This window comes from Phaethon lepturus, unplaced genomic scaffold (assembly GCF_000687285.1).
Source record: "Phaethon lepturus isolate BGI_N335 unplaced genomic scaffold, ASM68728v1 scaffold22754, whole genome shotgun sequence".
NCBI lineage: Eukaryota > Metazoa > Chordata > Aves > Phaethontiformes > Phaethontidae > Phaethon > Phaethon lepturus.
This window is the reverse complement of record NW_010535826.1, coordinates 44,952-71,032: the sequence shown is the minus strand read 5'-3', so window position 1 is coordinate 71,032 and position 26,081 is coordinate 44,952. Positions and strand designations below refer to the sequence as shown.

The window sequence follows — 26,081 nt, the reverse complement described above, 5'->3', positions numbered from 1 at the left end:
CACTTAAAGAAGAATTTTAAAGACTTGTCTTCCAGTTTTTGCAATAGTACATATCACAAAAAAGATACACTCTTGGTTCTGCTGTGTGTATTTTCTGTAATGACTCGAAGTATTTCTGGAATCAGTTACAAAGTGAAACGTTATTAATTAAAAGGAAAAATGATCTGTCTTCTTCAGACACGACATGTTTCACGTTTTCCATTTCATTTTAAATACAACAGAAGAAAAACTTTTTTCCTAAAATTTTAATTGTCTTCCTACTGGTTTGAACTTCTGCATCTACTGGTCTGGATTCATATTGTCCAGTGCTGGGACAGAGGAGTTCTGATATTTCTTAATTAATTTGGTTTAGCATGGGTTATAAAATCTTTTGGACATCACAAAGCAACAGAAAAGTCATAATACTCTTTCTCCTTTCGTTATTTCTTTGGTGCGTCACTTTTAGAAGTATTTTGTCAACTCAAAAAATAGTATCTCTGCCTGAAAATTTATTTCAACTGTCACCTTTAAAAATATTTATGAAATCTGGAAGGAAATTGAGGGTTATTTTTCTCCTTTCCTGACCTTGCTTTCTATATTTGGCGGTATTGAATAATGTACGTATAACTGCATAATCAATTTTGCATCTGTGCTGATAGGCAATTTCATTGCTTATTTTCCAGTTCAAAAGCTACTTCTTCGTGGTACTGCACTGCTTTGTTAGCATGTGTGCATGCATTTCTCCCGACAGAACACTTCTGTGGAGCTGGCGGATCTGAAATACGCCCTTGTGCCCTTTTTTAAATAGGAAAAGGCTATTGATGATTGGTGTGGAGAAGGGACTGTCTGTCAGTCTTTCATTTAGGTGAAGGAAGATTGAGCCATAATTCTGCAGATGCTTCCATGGGACAATGGAGCACAACAGGGAATGAAAGGGACACTTGGATAATGATAAAGCCTTTGCTGGATCTGGCAAAGAAGCACATTTGGTGTTTTGAAACAGATGATCATACCTTTGATCTCTTTTCAAAGACTGGGGGTTTATGTCGTTCTTCCAAAGCCTGTGGAAATATTTCTGAAGTTAATCCTACTGGTGACCTGCAAAAGAAGGGAGGGGTGTTAGATATACCTGCGCGCTCACTGTTTTGCCACCGGTGCTTGCGGAGTTACCCTGGACGTTAGTAGGGATTGCAGAACTAGAATGATAGGTGACTATTCGGAGTTCTCAGATATTTCTTTGCTAGTGCTACTGCAGTTGACAAAATCTTAACCAGTGGTTAGAAGGAAGGGACAGAGGGAAAAAGGGTTGCTAGTGTATAAGCCTGAGCAAAATCAAAGGAAAAAAGGTTGCTAGATGAAATATTTGCCACGTAATATACGTTCAGGTAATACACATCACTGCTAAATAGGGGCCACTTGAAAAATATCGCAAGTTCTTTTAAATAGAAAAATAAAATGTATTTTTATTTATAACTAACATTAGATACAAATTCTGCTTTGTAAGCTGATGTGAGCCCATTAGCTTTGATGAAGTTTAGTAAGCTTCCACAGAGTTGACTTTGGTTCTTGAAAACAGGTGAACAGTGCAAAGAGCTTCACGCTTGCTTAGTTATTAAGTTTTCTCTTCAAAAACATATATAGACAAAAAACTTTTTCAGTACAAGAGTGTGTTAATTTTTGGTGTGGAATTTGGTTTCTATGTTTTAAATTATACTAGTCAGATATGTTAACAAACTAACCTGAGTTTAGTGACTAGCCTCCAGAAAACACAACTTAACTTGTTCTTTTTCTCCTTTAAGGTGGTTTCACCTAGAGTCCAGACAAGGGAAGAGAACTAAAGACAGAGGAGAAATAAAAGTCAATATTCAGTTTATGAGGAATAACATGACAGCAAGTATGTTTGATTTGTCGATGAAGGACAAAACCAAATCCCCTTTTGCTAAACTAAAAGACAAAATGAAGGGTCGAAAAAATGATGGGACGTTTTCGGATACATCCTCTGCAATCATCCCAAGTACTCACATACCTGATACAAACATAGAAGTATGTAGTGGTGAAGTACAAATGAAATCAAAACCAAAAAAACCTTTCCTTTTGGGACCTCAGCGGCTATCCTCAGCTCATTCAATGTCAGATTTAACAGGATCGCATGTCTCTTCAGAAAAAATTAAGTCCAGCACAGCTGCCTACTCTCATCTTTTCAGGCGTCAGCTAGAATCTTTTGGTTCGGTTGATGAAGGTGGTAAGTAAATCTCATACTACTTAATCTTGACCATTATAATCACAGTTCACTGCTATTAGAACATTCAAAAGTCTGTTTCTTTAGTTTATGAAACAATTACAAAGCCAAAAAGTTAAGTATTAATGCTGTCCTATTTTTTTTTCCATGTCCATTAGTTGGTGATAACTCATAAATGCTGTTTCAGAGCATAAAGAATAACTTATATTAATCATAATTTATGATAATTTATAATTTTTTTCTTATGTCCTCATTTGAGAGTATGTTGTAGTAAAGCATTGCATTCTAGGGGGAACTCTAGGCGAAATAACATCTTGTAAATAATAAAAGCCTGTTTAAAAAGTTGAAAACTCTTGCCAAAGTTTTAAACCTGATTTATATGAAGAACTGAAAATACTTTGCATTGTTCAAAGTTATTATGCAGCAATAGTGTCGCTTTCTGGAATGGCACACTAGTCACAGCTGCCTTCTCTGTAGAACTTAATTTTCACAAAGGAAACAAAAGTTTGCTGTAGTGTCTATAAGCACTTCTAAATCACAAAGTGAAGGCCACAGCTGTTCTTTTTTTTTTTCAAATCGCTTAGTTACTCAGCAGCGTTTTGAACTGAGACTCAATTGCAAAGCTTCTAGACCTCAGCTAAAATGGGTTCTCTGCATGTCATAAACTATGATATAGTGTCTCATTGATAATATACTAATGACAGATTGTTTGCAGGGAGTCTAAAATCTCCACATAGAAGGACATTAAGTGTTGATACTTCTAAAATGAACCAGCTTGACAGCACCGTTGATGAATCTGCACTTGAAGCACAAAATGACCCATTTACCAACGTGAGTGCTTCGTTACCCCAAAAATTTGCTACACTGCCAAGACAGAAGAATCCATTTGAAGAAGGCCCAGCAACATGGGATCAAAACATAAGTCTGTTTTCCAAACCTGTCGAAATCAGAAAAGAAATTAAAAAAGAGAAAAAAGAGAAAGTTAGTCTTTTTGAAAGAGTGACTGGAAAAAAAGATAGCAAGAGGTCAGATAAACTTAGCAATGGGGGATCAGACAGTTCTACTGACTTGAAATCACCTAGTACATTTGGTGAAACTCAGCAAGAGAGTTTTGATTATGATTCGACTAATCCGTTTATGACAAACTTCAAGCCTACAAGCATGTTGCCATCTTCAAGGTAGGCTTTTGCTGTATTTCGATCTGATAGCTTGAACATGTTATATAAATGAAAATGTGAAGTGTTGAGGAACACAGTCTTTGTGTGCTTTATATACGTTTATATCATTATCTCTTTCTAAGTAAAAGTTATGAACTTTTTATATAGTTTGATCTTTTCTTCATTTTGAAGTTACATTTGTACTATTAATATGTACTGTGAATGTTCTTGGGTACTTGTGTTTGTGGAAGACTTGTTCATGCTTCAGAATGCGTTCTTCCTGAAAGTCGTCTGCTTTCACTGAACTTTCATTGCTAATTATTACACTGCCCTAAGTCAAGGTTTGAGAGGGGAAGGTTTCAAGTCCAAGGGAAAGATGAAATGGAATAAATAAAAGGGTGAAGAAAATGTGAGTAATGAAAACAAATCCTGTGGATGTCACCATTTGGGAAAAAAAAATTATTTAGATTCTATACGTTAAAGCACAAGAATTGAAGACCATTCTGTTTCTAAATGGGAGCACCCACATGGGCACTTACTACACTTGAATTCATTTGGCTCACTATAGCTTTGCTGAGTTCCTATTTATTCAAGTCATTGCACAAGGCAACAATTTATGTGCTAAGCAAAGTGAATTAAGTTCCAGGGGCTGATAAGAAACTTTGATTTAAATAATCCTTTTTAATCTTTGTTTGTCTATCAACAGTTTACTTATTTTCCTTAAAAAAAGTGTATCCCACAGTTTGTTTCCTTTCTGGCTTTTGTTTGCTAGTGAGGAAAATATACTCTCTTTATATTTTTTTTTTTTATATTTTTATATGTGTATACACACACATGCACACACACACATATACTGTTCCCAATAGAGAAATATTTAAGCAGTTAACTATTTAACTTTTATTCGTCTGCATTCTCATTTTTTTCTGTATATTAATGCCAGAAATTAACAGTTTGTTTTTTTGTTTTTTTTTTCAAGGTAATGATTCATTTCTATTTAATGACTTGGTAGAAATTTAGTTTGAAATTAAAATGCTCCAAACTGGAAGTTTTAGGTTCTAAAATAAATCACTGTTCTAAATGGAAAACATGGTTCTGACAAATTTGCCTTTTCCCTGTCTATTATTTCCTTAATTAATGACACAGTAATATTTCCTTTAAAAAAAAAAAACCTAATTTGTTTCTTGTTATCTTGTTCTTTAAGAGTTTAGAACAGATTGATCTTACTGTATCCCAACTCAGTTTTATTCATAGGTTAGAATGCATGCACTCCTGATTTAAACTCATAATCATTTTCTCAACAAAACTAGCCATGGATGTGAATTAGATAAATGAACTGAAATGGAACTGCTGTTGAAAATATGCAGTTGCTAGTAGCTCATACAGACTTCAGTGCATTACCTTCTTAGCGTCTTCTACAAGTCAAGAGTTCCTAGTATCTTAAATAACATGTTTACAGACAGAGTCTTAGAATATTATTTATTTAATAAAGGATTTCTCTAGATTAGGGTAAGGTTAGGATGTAGCCTGGTTTGTCAGAAGTTAAACTTCCCTCCAAATAAGATCCTTTAAAGAGAAGTCATTTAAATAACAATTAAAATTACATAGCATTTAGGGGTTTTTTAAATGAAAAACTATTCAGGCAGATGCTAGATATAAGTAGTGAAATCTTTTGAAGTTCTCGAATGCAGCAGATCTTGATAATATAAATCTTTAATGGTAATCATGATGGAGGTTTTTTGCTTTATTTTGTAATTAAAAAGCTCATCACAGTGCCCATTCAGAAGGACTCTAGTCATTTGTTCCCCCTCTTTTTATGAGTCCCTTTTACTAGTTCTTGACTTTTATGTAAACATAAACTTTTGATAAAACAAATAGATTTTCTGTTATTTTCAAAAAGCCAAAAATAGTAAACATTTTGACCTTTTCTATAAGACAGCTATTGCGGAATAATATCTAGCATGCAGTAAATTAAGTTAGAAGCTCTCAATTTTTATATGCTCCGATATTATGTTCTGTGAGAATCTTTTAGAATAAGTTCACTCTCTTTCAAATGTGTCTTGTACCATGATTATCTTTTGAAGTACAAGCTAATACAAAATGTGCATATTTAATAAGTTTACAGTTTAAGTTTACCTTTTATCTGTGGAGGATTTGTTGAATAGAATCCGTTTTTAATTTTTCGAACCAGTAATACTGTGAAGAAAGAATAGTATCAGTCTGTGGGCTCAAAATAAATGAGGTTGAGTAACAAATTAAGTATGCAGAAAGCATACGCAGGGAATTTAGACTCTGAGTTGCTTTTTATTTACTCAGCATGCTATTAAGCTCTTTTGGATGGTGTCCTGGTTTCAGCCAGGATAGATGGATACCATGTCTGCAAGTAAACCAGGCAGTACCTTTTTAGTGAGGTGCCCAAATCAGTGTTCGAGTGTGGATGAGGAGTTCGCTTTGCAGGTGGATCTCCCAGTTATCCCGACTTAGCTGAGCCTTTGTTTGAGTGATGGAGCGGTCCTGGGGCATATGAACCGGCTTCCTGTCAGATAAAACTCAACTGGGAGATGTGTTCCAGGAGCACGCTGTAGCCGCAAAAGGGTGTTCAGTCCATGGGACCAGACTGGAGACAGGGCAAAGTGAAGAAAAATACTCCACAGCAACCCTCTTCCCTCACCCTCAAAAACAATGACCAAATCCAACTCCTCCGTGTGCAGAGTGTGAAGGTCAGGCTCTTAGCACCAGTGAACCTATGTCTGTGAAGTTAGTGAGAGTCTTTTCGGCAACTTTGAGCTTTGGGTCAGGCTCAAGTCCATCCTAATTAGTTGTGGTTGATAGTGTTGGCTGAGCAGTAAAGATGTGTGGGACAGCAGCTCGTGCCGTCACTACCCGATGGAGAGGTGCAGAACCGAGTGGCTGAATTGCCCTTCACCCAACCAGTCACTAAGTGCTGACTGGCTGTATGCATGCTCTGTCACTGATTACTTTTATTTGCTAATTAAAAGAATGAAGATAAATACATCTTGCATGTGTTTCTCAGCTGCTGATACAGAAAGTGTAGAAGTGGTTCAGCAACACTTACAGGACTGGTTTTTTTCTAAAAACAAGAAGTATCCCAGCATTGTTTGAAAGTTATTATCTGGTTTTATTACTGTTATTTATTATTGTTGCTTCAAGAAGGTTTAAGAAGTATTTTGGAAAAGCAAAACAAAAGCTGCCTGGTTTGTGTGTAATACTAGTTGTCAGGAAATCGCAAAATATGGACCCCTAATTTCTATTAATCTCTGCTCTGGCAAAGGCTTGTTCTGTGGCTTTGGCTAAATCACTTAATCTCCCCGCTCCTGATCTATAAAGTGGGGATGATATTTTGTTACCTTTTACAAATGTTGAGTGGATAAATTAGTATTTTTAAAGGTTTTATAGGTACGATATTACAGTATTACATAAGTGTTAAGATTGCGGGTTTTTTATTGTCTGGTGTAGATGTAATATAGATATTTATGAGCTGATTTCTTGACAATTTTAAAATGCTGCAGTCTCATAGTGAAACAAGAAATGCTGTTTTTGCAAATACTACAAAATCTGTTAGTTCCAGAGGATTTGTATTATATAGCCAATGAAAAATATTTAAGCACACGGTTTGTCGAGTATTTTCAGCCAGCATTTACTAATAATAGTTTTGTCTTCGTACTTCTTAATCCACTGCTTTGAAACTTTTACCTAATATTGTCATAAATTGCATTCATTCTTACAATTACTGCTATTGTCCTGGCTCTCAAGAGGTTAATTTGCAGTCAGGAGCCACGTGGATTTTGTATTGAACACAGTTAAAGAAATTGAGGGTACTCCTGGAAAACAAAGATTGTTTTGTGCCATGACCAAACCTGGTGCATCATTTCTCTGAAATTGTTTTTGTTTAGGAGTATACACTGCAGTAGGCTAATAAAACTGATGTGAAAATTTCTCAATTTACACCACTTGACAAGTGCTAAAAGAAAAGCATCTTTAATTTTAATGTGTTATTAGGACCTTTTTAGAGAGATTGTACAAGTTATTAACAAGGTCCTCTGAGACAGGAGACGGGTAATTAACAAGACCTACAGAAAGAGATTTTAGGTAATTAACAGGACACGGGGAAACATAGTCCAGTATTTAAAGCTGGCAGGTTCTTACTAGCCTGATCAAATTCCAGATCTGGGGAACTGAATCGATAGGCGTTTGGGAGCTTTCGAAGAAACATTATATAGAAAATACATGCATATCCACAAACAATATAAGTGTGTGTCTGTATATACATATATGTATACATATAGAGAGAGATACATTAAAAAAAGCTTTTAAAGTAGCACTTCCATGACCTAAGTATTGTTAAACTTGGAGAAAATAAGATAAAGCTTGTGCCTACATACTGGTTACACTTCATCTCAAGTTCTTGCAATAAATATGTTCCTCTCTAAGCACTATGGGAGATGCAATAGTGGAGGAGAAAGAAACATATATCTTACTAGGATTCCCTGTAACAATTATGAATTATGCTTATATTTATAACATTAGCTATTGGTCAATTGGAGCATAAAATACAAAACTAATACTCAGATTTTTTTCTGTGTTCTTTTGCTGCTTTAGCCTTTTTTAAAAATTACTACTAAAAAAAAACCCTGACCCTTAAACTCATCTGTCTTGCAACTTTCTGCTTGGTCTGTCATTTCTGGATGCAGTTATTTTCTTCAGTGTCTCTCCCCTGTACTACCATCACACATAGCCGTTTGAGCTGCCTGCCTCTCCAGTGATGCCTGTTCCAAACAAATCAGTATCTGCAGTTTCATTTTTCCCAATGGATGCATTGTTTGAAATAAACAATTTCAAACATTGGCTATGTCCATTACTAGAATTGGAAAAAAAAAAAAAAGTGAGGTGCCATGAAAACACGAGGCTCTTGATAACTGCGATGTATTCAGATCATATTAGATTGTTAAGTCTAAAGAGCAGCTGATGTCTGTTACATTTCAGCAAATACTGAAATTTCATATGTGTGATGGTCAGTGCGTTGGAGAAGCTTTAACGAAATCATGAATTTCTAAGTTACTGCTTGTCAGTTGAGCTATGTTAGTAGAACTGGTGCCTGGCTCTAGTCAACTGCAGTTGTAAAGTACAACCTGTTAGCTTAAACCACAATGAAGGTAAGTTACTGGTGCAATAACTTCAACATCATCAAAAATAAATGAACGCATTTAGCAGTCAATCTCACCTGTTACATGTGATGTGCCGGCGGCATAGCTACTGGCCCCAGCTCCATTGGACTGAACCCCAGAAGGTGACTGATCAGAGCAAAGTCTCATAATGGCTATGTATTTCTTTACCAAGCAGGTCATCCTCTTCCAGCGTACAACTCACTATTTTTACTTTTTGTACACCTTGTTCAGAAATGTTGATCTCTTAACAAGTTTGTCACTGTGCTTGCTAAAGTAGTAAATTCTGTTCCAACATTTTAACATGTATTTCTCTATTAGTCAAAAAATTACATCAGGTGAACCATGCTATTTTCAGAATTTTGTTTCCTGTGTCAGTGTTAGCGTGCCTTATTTTAAGAACAAGTGTACTTCTGCATTTCTTTTCTTGAAATGAAAGGCTTTTTTTCAGTTCTCTACTGAAATTTGACTAGGCTTATCTCTAGTCAACTGTGATTATCTATAGTCTAGGTAGAATATTGATAGACTACAACAGTGCATTAATTATACTGTAGACTGTTAATTCAGTGTGGTAAAGCTGACAGTAGAACATTATTTCAACAAAGCAAATAAATTACAGGTATTTGAGAGGTAATGGGAAACAACAGAACAAGCAGAAGTCATGCAAGGATTCTTAGTCTCCTGGACTGTCCTGCTAAGACTGTTACAGTCTGATTTAGAAAGGTTACTGCATGTGAAGAGAGACCAATGAAATCTTGCCCAAAGCTACTGCAAAGCAATGGTCACAGTACTTGGGGTATTACTGGGGTGGTTTGGAGCCATCAATTCCTAGAGAGCTATTATAGAAATACTTATTGTTAATCTTGATTTTTGCAGACTCTTCATCAGCAATCACTTACTCCTAATTAGTTGTCTGGTTTAGGAACACTGTTCGGAAAGTTCATCCTGCTGGCTGCATGACAAGATTTTTTTCAAGCTTTCATTGTCTGTTGGTCCACATTAGGGCATGTGAAAACTTTTTTGAGTGGATGCATGAGACGCATTATCTGTCCCAAGGGGGAATGCACTGCCTGTTCTATTTCTTTTAAAAAAAATTAAATAGTTATACCCATATACATGTATAATATATGTATATGTATTAATAAATGCAGAAGCTATGTAAAATTTATGAACTTTTTTTTACTCTGTTTCATTATAAGAACTAAGAATTAGTGCTATTTCATAAGCATTCACAAATGGTTATGGAAGTTTCAATGCCAAATTTTACTTTACGGTTATTGGGTTTTTTGGTTGACTTATAGATCTCTAATAGTAGCGTCTTTTAGGGAAGGTGCTGGCACAACTTTTAGTATAAAAGAACTTTAGTGGTCTCTTGAGGATAAAACTTCATTAGTTTTTTAGCCATAGCACAACTGCCTAGTAAAAGGAGAAATATTTAAATGCTTAAAATAGTAACTTTTTATGTAAAACTGTTGTTGTTTGTTTCCAGAAACTTAAATTAACATTCAGTTGAGTGCACTGTGTAAGATCACTTTGGAGTTTAGAATGTCTCATAAGTCCTGAATAAGAAGTGAATTTGCACAGCTCGTGTCCAGCAGTGGGCAAGTACAAGTGCCATTGTTTTAAGATACTTACATTTTTGGAAGGAGAAGGCTAGCATTCTTACAGAGCTCGTGAATGCAGCCCTGTATGCCTCCAGTTCCCTTGATCTGTCTCCAGCAGTATTAGACACCTCAGAATCAGCCACCAGCCTATTGTGGATCCAGAGTCGTGCCTGTTTTCGAAATGAAGGAGTTTAACAAAATTTTGCCTTCATGTACAAATTCTTTGAATTGTTTTAACTGCAAACTTCTATATAGTTGTATTGTCGTGTTTCTACTGCACTAAATTTGAAATACACGTGAGCCACAAGAGAAAAGGCCCCTTCCTGGAAGGGCATATTGTTGAGGACCATTATCAAGCACTGTGTTCTGAGACTGTAACTCCTTTATCTCATGGAACCTTCTGTCATCTTTAAAGGGCTCCGTAGAGTGCAGCATTATACTCATGAACAGACCATCTCCAAAGGAGTCTATATAAAGAATATGTAGCTGGAGAACAAATGAATTGCAAGAAAAGTGTATCTTATGATCAAAGTTCAGGGGTTTTGGTCCAGTTTCTTAACTCTTGGCAAAAGACTTTATAGTAACATTAAAAAAGTGGAGTAATAGCAACAAAACCTGATACTCTTTTTGTGTCCTCCTGGGGTTACACAAACTCCAGAAAGCTTGGCTTGACAGTAGGGCAATTTATATGGTGAAGTGTCTTAAGTGATGTTCCCCAGAATCTGATTGGGAAATAAATGGTAATATGCTTACTCCATACTTGCTTAGCTGCCAGACGTGACAGTCATTCCTTCTCAGAGTGTAAAGTGATGTCTGCATTGCCAGGCACAGCAGGCTAAATAATATTCTACGGAAAGCAGAGTTTCTGAATTTCATTAACTGTATCTGATTTTCTTAATTTCTTTTGTTTTTCTAGTACATTGGTAATAACTTAAACTGCATCCTAATATTTCTCTCTGGATTGTGAGAATCCAGAGAAAAATGTGTAAGCAATGCAATAAGAGTCAGTCCAAAGACTGAGAAACAGGAATAGGAGTAACTTTTCAACTCTCACAGAAAATGAACATGGTAGGGCTTTGCTAATAACTTGTACATAGATGTTCCATATTAAAGGAAAAAAACTGAAAGCTCACGCTGAGCATATAGGTATTATGGTTATTTTACAAGATGTCAAGGTAACAAAGAAGATTTCCATACTTTGAATAGTAAAGAGTCATGTAAATACTGTAGCTTTAATTTCTAACAGTATTCAGTACGATGATCATATAACTAATACGACTAGCTAAAGATGAGTAAAAAGCTTTTGCTCCTTAAGAAAATATGCTTTCCATACAGCATAATTTAGGAGTCTGATTCCCATTCATTATGTTGTCAGAGTAAATGGTTCAGGCACTAAAATGTTTAAATCGGTTATAGGAAAGATTTTTTTAAACATTGTTTTAATCTCTAGGCCTTTAGAAGCTAAATATTTAAGCAGCTACTAGACTCAATGTTTGAATTTTTAACTACCATTACACTTCAAAAGACAAAATTACAGGCTCCAGTCATATAAACTTGAGCCTGTGACACATCCTAAACAACTCCACTGTGTTGGTTTCTATACAAACTGCAAATAATCAGCGCACAATGTAAGCAGTTAACTACCTTGTAAAAAGTAGGTGTTATGAAAAAAAATAAGTTTCATGTACTTCTAATGAAATGTATTTAAATAGGGAAAATAACAAGAAAGTATAAAATAGTACGCTTGTTATGATTATGAAATATCAAAAAAACTCTACAGAATCAGCCTTACAGTATGTCTATCTCCATTATTAGTTTATTCTGTTTTATTTCTCATCACTTTCCTTTCCCCCCAGCAACACAGAAGTAGGGGAGAGTTCTCATCTCTGAGCTAAAATTTAAATCCAAGCTAATAAAATCCCAGAAATTCAACAAACTTTACTATTCACTAAAAATGACCATGTAAAGAAAAAGTTGCAATAAACTAATGAATATGGTTTAATCTGGTACAAATATCTGAGGTAAAGTAACTGTTAAGGAAACTAATTGAATTCCCAGATGAGTGAAATGGGGAACACGGCTAATTTCTGTGCTAGACTGGCGAAGTCTGCTCTACCTATGGTGGGGTAGGAGCAGTGTAGAAGTTGGGTGGCTTGCTTGGTCAGTCTCATCTGCATGATCCTACTGCAGCTGATTTTGAATGTGTGCTGCTGTGATTTACCTCCCTTTTGCTAGTTTCTAACTTCCTTAAAGATGAAAGTTTATTAGCTGTAAGAGACAAACCATGGAGCTTCTGTCATTATGGGATGTGGGACATCACCTTGAGGCACGTGAGACTCCACAGTGGTGGAGTAGGCGGCTTCTTGCCCTGTCTGGGTAAGTGGAAGAGGTAGAAGATGGCCTGATTCCTTGAGACGATGAAGGACACAGGAGGAAGAAGGTAGATGACCTCTTTGCAGTGACCAGAGAGAGGAGTAGTCAAGCCAGTTTGTGTAGGTTGGAAGGTATGTCCAGTAAGGAGGCATTAGACTCAGATATAATACCTGGGAGTTGCACACAGTGTTATGACTATGAGCCAGAGAAACCCAGTTTGACTTTAGTTCTCAGGGTGAGTTGGCAGAAAGTCCATTTGTTAGAAAAGAATCATCTTTTATTTGTAAACTGAGCAAATTTGGTTAGGGCATAATTGAGAAACAATAATTATGGAATCCCACAATGCCACTTTTTTTACAATCACTGTTCACAGAAAACTGCACTCAGGAAAAAGCTGAAAGAAATTTTTTCCCAAGCTGTGAACGTAGGTATTTTCATGCTTTCATAGCAAAAGCTCCCTGCCAATTTATTAAACCTTGGGGAAAAAACAGAGATGGGACTATAACAGAGAGGGGACTATAACTAGCACTATCACTATGAACTATGAGTGTAACACAGAAAAAAAAAAATTACATAGTTTTTTATAATTGCTTAGATCAGTGCTTTCAGAATGCTCGTAGGAAGTCAAGAAAATGGCTGCTCGAAGGAGGCTTAGGGTCGTTGTACAGTGTGTGGGCTGTAGTCCTAGAGGCGTCTTTTCTGTAAGCTATTATGAGTAATCAAGTGAGATGGTAACTTTAGGGGTGTATTATTGTGATGAACTTTAAATTCAAAAATAAACCCTCTAATGAATTTCACTGCACCATACAAGCAACTCTCCCAACTGTATGCATTCATAATTTCACAGTATTTTCTTTTGAGGTGTTCCATGGTCCTCAGACAGTGAGTTACGTGCGTGGCGGTGAGAGCCTGCGTCTGCTCACACTCACCTCGGGCTGGAAGCGCTGGCAGGAAACCCTGCGGGGCTTAGCGAGGCTGTGGAGCTCCCACCTTACTTAGCAGACAGTCTGATTTAAAAAATGTTATATGCAATCTCAGCACCTGTTTCTTCCTTGAGAAGCAGTATATTTTCCACGTATCTCTTTAAAATTTGAGTAAGAGTATTCATGAGGTTTGGGTTTTTATTGCAGAATATTCTGTTCAATAGTTTTTCATTTTTTGCAAGTATATTCAAATTGCTTCACGTGAAATACGCAGATGTGCTCTTTTGTAATTGCAGTTATAATGTCAGCAACGTTACGGAAATGATTGCAGGTTTTTAGCTAAAAAAAACCAAACCAAAAAAATAGTCCATATTGCCAGTGATTTATATTTCTAATTTTCAAACGTAACTTTTCATAGTCAGAACTGCTGCTTTTCTTTTAAGCTGCTGCTATGAAAAAGAGTCCCAGAACTTATTTCACAGAAACTATAAAGTCATTCAAGGCAGTGAAAGATCTTGCTTTTTTAACCTTTCAGAAAGTCACTCAGTTGAGCAGTCAGGCTGTATTATTCTATATCTTGTCTAACATGAGGAAACAGTCCCAAAAGAAAGATATCCCAAATTAACGCCACACTTCGTTAAATAGAGACATTCTTGGTTTTCACCAAGCTAATTTGATCCAGTTCAGTTAACTCATTTTTTTTGTACTCGGATCACAAAAGGCAGCCATGAATGAAGCAAGTTCATCATGTGTTTGACACATCAGTGTGAAACTAAAAGGCAGGCTGTGAGGGAGGGTTCCTGCCTTTAGCTTTTTAGACAATGCCCGATGAAAGAGGCCCCTCATTCAAAACTGGTCTCCAGCAAACTAGGCAGACTGCTGGGGATCACTGTTACAAACAGGTATAATGGGAATTAGCCAGCACTTGATTCGTCAGACACCTCTTGGTTTCTAGTTGTGACTGTTCGTGTAATCCAATCTTTGTCTAATATCCTCAGTCCAGCAGATGGTTCACGGGACTTCTATATGAGCAAAAGACTGCCTATGTTGGAAATGAAAACTGATGTACAGAATAAAAAATTTTAATGCGAAAAAAATACTGTAATGTAAACAAAAATGTTTTTTACAGAAAAAAAAAATAGGTTTTACCTTTTATTTAATTTATGTTTGTAAGTTATGTCCCTTCCACTTTTACACCATGAAATATATGACTTATACATTCAGATAGCAGTGATGAACAGTCACAAAATACATGTTTCTCACTTTAAGCTACCTTTAAAATAAAGTGTAAACATATGTTTTTAATCAGTCAACAAACATCACCCTTGAGAGCCAGTCCATGCAGTCTAACTAAATAGTAGATTCTGTGATGTGAAAGAATGATGTCTGCTATGATATTACCAAGTAAATAATATGTGAGCTGTATCCAAATTCTGAACACATTTTCAGAGAGTTCGTTTTCTCTCCAAACTTGCTGTAGCAAGTATGTAAGAACATAGCAGCACTGATTTCTGAAGATATTTGCTAAAAACTACATCAACCTGAGAGACCAGTGGACTGTTTCTTAGGCCTGACTTAGACAACGGCTTTTGTCAGTATGAACTGCACTTGTGCAGGTAAGTATAGAGATAAGAGAAGAGCTAGGGGAGCCCAACCCATAATATCCTTTCTTGCATTTCTTAATTACTTATTCAAATTTTATGACAAAAAGAATATGAAAAATACAAAAAATGATCAACAAAGAATATATGAAAATTTCCATTATCTTTTAATATTTTCCTACTTTTCCTAAGTTCAACAAAATCAAGAAAATAAATCATATTAAATATTTTATAGCTATAGACCTAATTCAGTAGTATCTTCTAGTAGATGTTTTGGTCAGATATGTATGCACTGCTAATATTTGGAGTTTTGATTTTTTTCCACAGTTTTACTATGAATCCTTCTGGCATTGAGGACCTCAGGAAAACAACGGTGAGTTGTGAAGTGTTATGGAAATCCATTAGTAAATGCCAACTAATTGGTGCTTGACACAATATAAGCTATTATTCTTGTTTAACCTCTTATAAGGAAATGTTGGGGGTTTTTTGTTTGTCTTTTGACATATCCAGAAAACATAATTAGAAAATTACAGGCTTAATATAAATTTGGAAGTGAGAAAGAGTTTTACACTCAATATGCAGTGTACTTCTGGTATGATGATGTGGAGAAGGGGGGAAAAATTAGATCTCTGCACGGAAAGTAAAAAGAAAACTGTTGGTTTGGGGTATTTCAGGTGACTCAAGAGAAATAACAGTCAGGTGAGGACTTCTGCATTAAGCAGTGATGCATTAAATGACCTCACAGGAGCTTCCTATCACTATAGTCGGAGACTTGAGGACAGTCTTTAGATGTCAGATCAAAATGGAAGTAATTAACTGATATGATAGGATTAATAACACACATAATAAATGAACAGCCTCTTGGAAAACACTAAAAATAGAAATACTAGATGTTGTTATTCAGAATCCTCTTTTGACTCTAAAAGTACCTAGAAAAAATTGTATACTAAGAAAAGACAAAAAAAATTCCAGATTTTGTATGCAGTGTCTTTGAAGGAAAATCTGGTTTTACTACAACTTGTTCTGTGAATAGATGAAATCTTTAAAAGTGGATTTGTTTTCAATCTTTAAAAAAAATGTAGAAAACAAGTTTCACGAGCAAATATGACTTTGTACTGTTTGTTTTTCGCTGGTTTATGTAAATGATTTGTAAGAACATTTGATGTTATTGTAAATGCCCAAGTTTTTATAATATAAGTAACTGGTGGGAGATGTCAGAGTATATGAAGGCTGCCTTTGATCAGATAGTAAACTGAATTCTACCACGCGGTTACTTAATCTCTGACAAAAACGACATCAAAAAAATTGATTTAACTTAGCAGCTATTGTCTGTAAAGTAACCATAATTACAGTTTCTATGTGCTTGCAAATGTACTACTGCAAATCATGTAATTTATTGCGGGTAAAAGCATCGGTTTAATTCTTTTAAGAAATAAGATGTGAATTGTTTTATTTAAAGGATTTAAAGGTGATAAAAGAAATCCTTAATGATTTTTCTTTTGGAATACCAGCTATCCTAAATGTCAGTTGTGGGATTATGAGGTGGTGCTCATTTAATACAAAATACAAATTAGGAGGAGCAGGAACTATATCTCAACAATAGTTTTGAACGAAACCATTTGAATTCTTTTTTAAATATTCAAGATTGCTTTATAAGGTGTTTGAAGTAATTTATTATTAGGTTCTGCAATAATAGCCCTCACCAAGTTACTATATTTCTTCCTGGTGCATCACGTTCAGTAATTACGCTTGTATGTCTTCTACTCTGGTGCCAACACCTGTCTCTGGAAGCAGTATTTAAATGGGAGCAGTAGCCAGTTGAAAGGGCAGCGTGAGCTCTTTAAGGCCTAATTAAGAACTGAGAGGAAGATGAAGCAAGTAGGACAAAAGATGTGAAAGTAGCTTAGATGATATTCCCAGAGCAGAATTCCTCATTAAAACAATAAAGAGATGATCAGAGATTGCCAGGCCTTCATTTTATCTACCTCCATTTCCTCTGGCTGTCAGTGTGTACCCCAATACTGTTATGTAGCTGAGACAGTCGTCGTTCTTTGCATAGCTTGTTATTCAGAATCTTTTTTTCTTAATAACTCATCGTAAGTTTAATGTTTTGTATTAAAATTGTAGTATCAGTTTTTCTAAAAATGTAGTCGTTCCTTGTACGTTTAAGTGTCACTTACTTGCTCAAACTGAACATTTAAAATCTTCTTAACTTTAACAATATTTATTTCTAAGTACCAACATCCTTTAACTAGAATTCTCTTGTGTAATTAATGCGATAGGTTATTCCTCCCAAGGTCTGTATGGAGCATGTGTATGACAAAACATCTTTATAAAGCATGTGTATTACACACAATTTTCCAGTAAACTTTATATAATAATTAAAGACATCATTGCATCTTAATTCCTGTTCCTTTGCCAAATCAGAGTTAGGCAAACCCTATATTTTAGACATGGGAGTGTTAATGATGTCTTTTCCAATGTGTGCAAAAATTTAGTACCATAAAGAGAAAATTTTATTGCCTTCTTGTAGAAGAAAATGTGCTAAAAATATAATGACCACAAAATGAAGTTATTTTCTCTTCTATACTTGCTGGAAATCGATTACTAACCAATTTATAAATTTCATCAGGTTAGCCATTTTAATAAAGTGGGAGTTATTGATCACTAACAGTCTTGTAACTTGATAAGTTTAATGTGTATAAACGTGACATTAAATATCTCAAATGTAGTGAGAAACATTCAAAAGCGCATATTTTCAAGAGCTTCTATTAGAATATAATCAATGGAGAGAGGCTGATTGATCTGTCGTACTTCAGCCTATTTGCAGTGCACCATCACTTTTAATTAGGTTTATTTGAAAACTTTGGCCACCTGTGTATTTTAATGATTCAACATATGCCAATGTGTAAATATGGAGCTGCATGGAAAGAAAAGGAATGGAGCGTGGAAAAGGAATGAATATGACTTTATTATGTGGTGTGCTTCCTAGCTCTGCAAGCTTTAATCATTTTTAGTGACAAGTTTCTACTGTAAACAAAAGCTGTCGTGTGTTCTTCTGCCCTGTTAGAGGCGCAGGATTTGAGAGGTTAAATTAGTTTACTTAATTAGAGGTTCCATATCTTTTAAATGTCTCCCTTTCTGAATCAGATAAAACTTACTGCTTAGCTTTGTCTAACAGTGCTGATACTTTAATAAACCAACTCTCACAATATTTTTCTCAGTTATACATTTCTAAATTTTTCATAATCTGGTTACTTAAGGTCACAGCTAATTCTTCTTGACATACTATAAATCTGAATGTCTGTATTTTGGATTGCATGTTGCCCTTTCTTAAGGGGACTAACTTCTCCACCTCTGCTAATATCTGCACTTACTGAGTCGTCAGAAATCATTACAGAAACAATTCTGTTTTACTTACTGCTTAATTCTGGGCCCCTCCTGCTTTAAAGCAAGCAAGCAAGCAAGATCTTTTAGTAGTACACATTTCTGTCTTAAGTGCTCTGGTGCAAATAGGACACAGCCTTTTAGCTTCACTTGAAATTTAAAATTGCAAGTTTTATTATATGATCCAGAGGCCAAGGCCTGGAGAACCACTGATGACTAAAAAGTAGAACATGAAAGACAGATGAGGGCTAGTGTCATTTAGAGCTAAGTAAATATTTTGCTATGATACTCTCAAAAAGCAAGAACTCGGGAAAGTTACGGTAGGACTTGAATTCTCAAGATGCTTTCTCTTGTTCTTCTATAATTAAGGTTACTACACAGTTGGGTTCCCCAAACGGCCCTGTTAACTGTTCTTGTGGTTGCTGCTCGTGGTCATTAGCTGTGTATACTTCTCACTGAGAACAGTATTTTTTTCTGAGATGACAGTGTGGGAAACTTACTTCAAACTGGGCAACCGATCTCCAGTGGTCTGCTCCAGTGGGGGTATTGGAGGGAAAAACTCTAGAGCAAATGGAGGTATGTTGTCTAAGAAAAGTTGCTTCTATCAAGAGGTCCACGTGAGAAACATATGAAAAGCGATAACCCATCAATTTGTTCAGAACAATGAACTATTTAATAAAATCTGGTGTTTTTTTTTAAACTTATCTGTAGGATGGAAATCCTTTCGACGCCACTGCAGGATACCGTAACCTTACTTACGAAGAGGTTTTGCAAGAGCTGGTGAAACATAAAGAGCAACTTAAGAAAAAGGACATCCATATTCGTGAACTTGAGGATTACATTGATAATCTTCTTGTACGAGTAATGGAAGAAACACCTAGTATTCTCAGAGTGCCATATGAACCTTCTCGAAAAGCTGGCAAATTTTCCAAAAGCTAAGATAGCGATGCTTGATGGTACTTTCTGCTGAAGACGTTAGTGGAAGGAAATCACACTTTAGCATTCTGACTTCACTTCGTTCCTTTTCTCCTAAGAAATTCCAGGAATCAGGGGAGGACTGGACTATGGTGTGGGAGGTTTTTTGTTTGTTTTTTTACTCCAAGCACTAGCAGGGACTGCCAAAAGTAATATTCTGTTAGATTATCTAAATAACAGTTTCTTTTTTCTTTTTGAAAACACCCTTCGGTACAGAATACTTATGGTAGAGTTAATAATACACATTAAATATGTCCATGCAGTTTATATAATAGCTTAGTGTTCACCGTGTGGCAGTTTCATCTGGGAAGCCTGTGCCGTTATGAATGTTTTCTTGAATGATTATTGGTATTATGCAAATACATCGATTCTGATATTACAGCATGCCATCAAGACCACTGTTTTCAAGCCATTATAGTACGCTTTACTAAACCTAAGTGTGGTTTGTTGTTGCAATGGAATGTAGTTTGTTCCACACATATAGAGGAAAACAGTGATGCACAATCTTTGCAAAGTAAATGCTGTATACAATGTGCTTTTTGTATAACAATGTAAAAAATACCATGCCATCTCAGTAATGGCACGTGCTGGAATCAGTTATTTTACACTTAAATGCTGAATTTGGTGTATAATGATTGAACTTTGGTTAGTGAGCTCATGACATAAGGTTGTTTTGAGGATCTTTTTGTATGAAGTTATTGCATGCCTTTTTATATGTTAAAGTACTTTGAACAGTGTTAATAGAGTCAGAGGTAGGACTGGAGAAAAGTATGGAATAAAGGTATGAATACTTTGTTCAGTCAAAGTCTACTACAGTGAAAATGTAGGAGAAATGAACAGACTGACTTAAATAGACATGATAATTTAAAAAATATAGAACTGACTCAATTTAAGGTTGAGTTTTTCATGATAGATATCTGTCTTAGGTTTTTTAAATCTTATGACAACGAAGTATATGCCTGTAGAAATAGGCTATGTTGCTTCAACACATATAAAGTACTTAGGCTTTTCGTTAAAAAAACCCCCTGTATTCCTTGTAAGTGCTTCTAAAAGTCAGTTTTCATTGAGGCAAATGAAAGAATGTAGTAAATGTCTTCCTGGTAATTTACTAATTGTTTGTAAAGTGACATATGAAAAAGGTAGCTGTTTCAATAAATTGGCAAAACATAGTGATGAACGTATGATGGGAAAATACTGTAGGAGAATAATCCTCACAATATTAACATAAATAGATTTTAATTTTAATTTCCTTCATAAGAGCTTCAGTTGGATTGTCTGTTGCTGTGAAACAGTAAAATTGTGTTTGAAAAAAAGTACAGAGAATATTTTAGATTTGGATTTAAGAAAACTTGACTGTCTTCTCCTCCTTGTCTTCTTTTTCTATACCTGATCTGTTTTTTTTCTTACAGCACCATGTAATGGCTGTTACCGAGAAGGAAAAAAAAGCTTGACATTAAATTCCAATTTTTTGTTGGTGTTGTAAAAGATCTAAATAAGTTTTCATTTTTAAAACTGCAAAAATTAGTAATATCTTGAATAATTATGATCTGGAAGAGTTGAAAAAGTTCTACTGTCTGAATGCTTTTGATGATGTTAGTATTGTATGACAGCACAGAATTATTCCTGTTAGAAAAAAATACTTCTTTGTACAGTTGTTCTCAGATTTCATTTACTTATTTTTGGCTTTTTCTTCTTCTCTCCTTTCTTTCTTTATTTTATTTTCTTCTTTTTTTTGTAGCAACTACCTCCCATCCCCTAGCGCTATGTCCCTAACATGTGTGCAGTTTGAGTGTTCCCAGCCCACCGTTGGGATCCGTTAGCGTAGATCATTGTGCCTGGATGGAGCCTGAGTGATTCAAGCCCTACCTAACTGTAGTGCTCCGCATTCAGACGTTTGTAGCCCTGAAACGGGCCCACTTCATCAGGTAGCCTCCCTTTGACAACCTAAGGATTTACCAAGTTCGGTACCTCATAAACCACATGAATGTGCGTTTGACCCACTTGAGATCTAAACGTCTGTAAATTTGTTGTAATATATTTGAAGTGCCAAAGGTTATGTACTAAGTTATGGTACGTTTACTGTTGGAAGTTAGGTTTTTGCACTCAATTAGATTTTAATTTCCTAATTACACCAAGATGTATTTCAGTTACTCAGTATTTCCATAAAATTTCTTAAACATTTTCAAATGTCTGGCCGAAGCAAGTGGTTTTCTCATATTGTTAACGGGGAAGTATTGTGCAATTGTTTTGAATTCCACAGTCATTTTCAAACTAACTGGTATGAGACCATCTGTACTATCTACAATGATTAAATTATACACACCAATGGGGTTTAACAAGTAACCAGAGAATATGTTCCGATGACTTTTCACTTGCAAGCCAACTTATAATTATTAAAATGAAACTCTACTATATTTAGCACCTCTGAAATCACTTCTTTTAGAATGTAAATGTACAATATCAAACTGCATAATTGACTAAAAGCAGATCATTTGACATATTTGCATACCAAGAACGATAAGCAGATTAAAGGTAGCGCAAAGATCAATTTTTGTGCATTAGTGAAGAAGTTTAGTGAAGCTTTGAATGTGCTATCAAGTCTTTATCTGATCTGTAAGTGAATAAAAGCACCTTTTGTTTCTAACAGTTTGTCAAGAAAGAGGAGAGAACGACAAACACAATTTAGGAGAAGGTAAGGTTACTAAGAGAGGCAGAATGGGACATTCACAACTATGAAAATATTTTTATAGAGTTCTTTATAGCTAAAGATATAGGCTGCTTTTGGAGAATTCTGGAAAGACTGCATGCATGTCATTTTCTGCTTAGAAAATTTTAACATTTTTCTATATTTTGAGATTATTTTTGAAAAGCATCTTCACCACATGTATTTTTTGAACCATGCAGCTTTCAAATGAAAACATTTCATACAGAGTAATTTATATGTTGAAAACAAAGGAAGTTCTGTTTCTCCCATAGGATGAAATTGTAAACTTTCTTGCAGATCATTTTAAAACCATAATAACTTGTCACTTACGGTCAGTCTTTCTTGCCCTTTAAAATATAAGGATGAAAATTTTGGACATCTCCACATTATTTTGATTTTTTTTTTCCCTCAAAAATTAGCATAAGAGTTCATCCATGCACACATTATACTTTGAAATTTCCCTTTGAAACAGCTTTGCTCATAGCCATGTACTTTACTTACTTTAAAGAACAAATATCAAGGCCATACTTCAGTGTTGTAAGCAACAAATTTAAACTTTTTGCCATTCAAGAAGGATGTTTAATATTTATATATGTTACCTCTTGCTGCTGTATTTTGTGTTTAGCTTGGTTTTCCACCTACTAATGAATGTAGCATTCTCCCTAGATTATACATAACTACATTTATTGCTGTTGGCTCTGTATCAAGAACTCTTTGTAATTTTCCAGCTGTGAAAATGTTGCCTTGCATTTAGAAAGGTCTCATGATTTGGGGACCTAATGAAACTCGTGCTCATTAGGTACTAGGCTGCATTTCTTTCTGTACAGGATGCCCTTTCTTAGATGCATCTTAAAACAAACAGAATTGCTGTCTTAATATGTTTACTGCTGCACTGGAGGTTTATTTACGCTTCCAGCTTTAAAGAAAAATTACTACCCTACATCAAGTATGTAAAGTAAGCTGCTGCTTTTTTGCTCTTTATGTATCCATTACTATTGTAGGTATGATAGAGGCGTTAGCTGTGGGCTTTTAAGATGGTGATACTTAAAGCGTGTTGACTACCTTCCCCTCTTTGAAGTACACGGTGAAGGATTATAGTGCTGCTGTGTTGATGATGCTAGATTTAAGGGTCTGTCAGCACTTTCAGGATAAAACCCTATTTTCAGGGATTTATAACTTCTAAATGTAGATACAGTCACTGGAAGTATTTAATATGCAATAGGTAGCACTTTAATCTGTTTATGAAGGGTTTTGAGATTTGTTCCTGTTGAAAAAGTCGTGGTCTTCTAAAGCATGGTGGGCATTTGCTTTGTTTTTCATAATTTGTACATTGAAGAAGCCATTGTATGTTACAAATGGTAGAGCCATTCCTATTCATCTTAGAAGCTTCCAGATGTCTTGTATTACAATGTACTATAAAAAGCTGAAGATCCAGGTTATATAGGAAGTCTGTAAAAGATATGAACATTACTTACAATTTAAGGGTTGATTTTTGTCTTGTGCAATCAATGGTAGCTTGTCTACATTTAATAATGGTACAGAATCATGACTGTATGCACATGTGAGAACTATAAACTTAGAATGCATGAAAAACTTTTTTTGTTTCATTATTACAACTTCAACTCCTTTAATTTGATTAAAATGTTATCTTACTATTTTAATTTCTGTTCATTAAATAAATATTGCATGTCTTAACACTAATAAAGGACCACAATGCACTACCGCAGCATTTCTCGAATTGTGATATTAATCTGTGTTATGCAAAGCATGTAACTCCTAACCTCCTTAAGTATGTGTTTGTAAGAACCATGCTGTTAAGACGCAGGGAGAGGTGTATTTCCTTAAGGCCAGCTCTAAACGAATATCCCAGCTGTTTGCAGGGTAGCTGTTAAGGGAAATCTCTTCAGTGGTGTCCAAAACTTATAATTAGTGGGGAAAAGAAAGGCATGTTCTTAAATGTGCTAATATGTATGTCTTTTTTTTATATGACAGCTGCAGTCCCTTTCAGTGCACCATTCCTCTGATTTCCGTGGTTGTGTAAATATTCCTGGAACTTTGGCACTGCAGCCAGAGCTGCATTTAGCATGAGGACAAACGCTGTGCAAATTTTGATACAGAAAACATGATGCATATTTCTCTTCATGCTTGACAGAATAAAACCCAGCCAGAACGACAGAAAACGAGCGTTCTCCCCACCTCCCTGCCCCAAAGGTATTTTTTTCAATGTTCCCACAAGTTTTTCAGCACACTTTTCTCAGGAAAAAAATGCTTTTGCCCATCTTCTTTTCCTCTTCCTTGAGGCAGCAAGACAGCAAAGTCTGTCCCCTGACAAGAGTAGGTTTTCTGGATGGTAAGGAGATACCAAAAGTGCTCCTGGTTCAGGAGAACGTTGAGAGTAGTTCCTCCAGCTACTTGGAGGCTTGAATTTCCCTGGGATGTGATTCCTTCCTGGCAGTTAACTTGCTCCGTGATTAGGTCCTTCATTGTACAGCTGTGGGCTTCCAAGGTTTAGAAAGGCTTCTTCTCTTTGAGGTGTCCATGCAATGTGTGGTGCTTATGGGAAATCGTAATCAATTTTTGAGATCTGCATGGACTTACACATGCTTTGTTATGCAGGTTTCCATCAGCTGTTTCACCCCGTGTCTCACTGACTTTGCAACTGTCCCGATGGGCGAGTAGATGAGGAGTGAGGACAGAGGAGGAAGGCAGGTTTCTGAAGCACCATGCTGCATATTAAATGCCAGTTTCCATCTGTGATTCCCATCTGGTAACTAATCTCGGTTCCTGTGCCCATGGGAAAACGGAGCCAGTGCAGTTTCCCTGCCTCAGAGGCACAATGTCTGTTGGTTGATACCAACCGTAATTCTGCTGACAAAGTAAGAGCCCCGCTTGATTAAATAGCTTCCAGTTTCCCCAGCATGGAGTTGGTTTTTGAGTTTTCATTATTTAACATCTCAACCCCCTAATAAAGGTTTTCAAGGATATTTTAAATATAGTTTAGCAGTTAAAGAGCTATTGAAATACTTAGATGTAAACCAGAAGGATCTTTAAGGACTCTCTCCAGTTCTCTCTCCAGTTACATTTATTAAAGTTAATTGTTTGTGGAACCATACAGAGTAAAAATCAGGATTTCATTTCCATATTTTAAGTTGTTTAATTTGTTTTTATGAGAGTGTTGTGCAAGCTCTGGCTGCAGCTCACTCGGGATACGTCGCCCTTTTGTGTAACACTGGGCACATTAGTAAGGTTATAAATAACGATGATGAAAAACAAATCCTGTCTCTTATTCTGCATTAGTAAATTAAATGTCGGATTGTTTTATTGGATTGTTTTGCACTAGTGCCATTTTATGAGAGATAGGAGTGAGACTGCTAAAGGAAGCTGTTTTCTCTTGTCTGTACTACTTAGTAATGATGATAGCAGTCTACCACGTGAGGTACAGCCCAATTTGAAAACCGTGTGGCATGGTCTGCGTAATGTTTATATGAATATCAGTATATTCAGTGCTGGAAGCCTGTGGCTATTACACGGAGATTGTCGCAACGTATTTATAATGTGTTTTTACAGCATTTAGCAACACAGATCCGCCTTTGATAAGTGGCTGGTGAGTTAGGACAGAAAAGTACCCTCCGTGGCTAAATACTGACATGTTCGTACTTTAAAAGTAAGCAGCCGTAACAGGGTTTTGGGACGTGCACCGTTTAAATGAAGCGGAATAGTAAAAAGGGAAGAACTTCAGAGGGTTAGTTCCCGAGGCGTTGGGCGCTGCGGCCCGCCGCCGCGCTGCAGCCCCGCTGAGGCGGGAGTCTGGGCGCCCTCGGGATTAAAGGAGCCGCTTTCCTGGGAGAGCTGGGAGGTGTCTGAGGAGACCTGGCGTCTGCGGCACGTGGCTGGCCGGATTGCTGCTTGTTGCTTGAAGTAGGTGTCTGGCTCCAGGTCTCCTGGAGTCTGAGAAATAA

The 26,081-nt window shown here is 36.0% G+C and overlaps 1 protein-coding gene across 1 annotated transcript in view; it reads left to right on the top strand.

The window, feature by feature from the left end:
• RAB11FIP2 (RAB11 family interacting protein 2 (class I)) overlaps nucleotides 1–19,559 on the top strand; it is a 29,300-nt gene extending 9,741 nt beyond the window's left edge. Inside the window, exons 2-5 of the mRNA XM_010285991.1 lie at nucleotides 1,779–2,221; nucleotides 2,934–3,396; nucleotides 15,384–15,429; nucleotides 19,155–19,559. Coding sequence (XP_010284293.1) covers nucleotides 1,779–2,221; nucleotides 2,934–3,396; nucleotides 15,384–15,429; nucleotides 19,155–19,382 — 1,180 coding nt within the window. The 3' untranslated portion in view covers nucleotides 19,383–19,559. The remainder of the gene's footprint in view (nucleotides 1–1,778; nucleotides 2,222–2,933; nucleotides 3,397–15,383; nucleotides 15,430–19,154) is intronic.
• The last annotated feature ends 6,522 nt before the right edge of the window (nucleotides 19,560–26,081 follow it).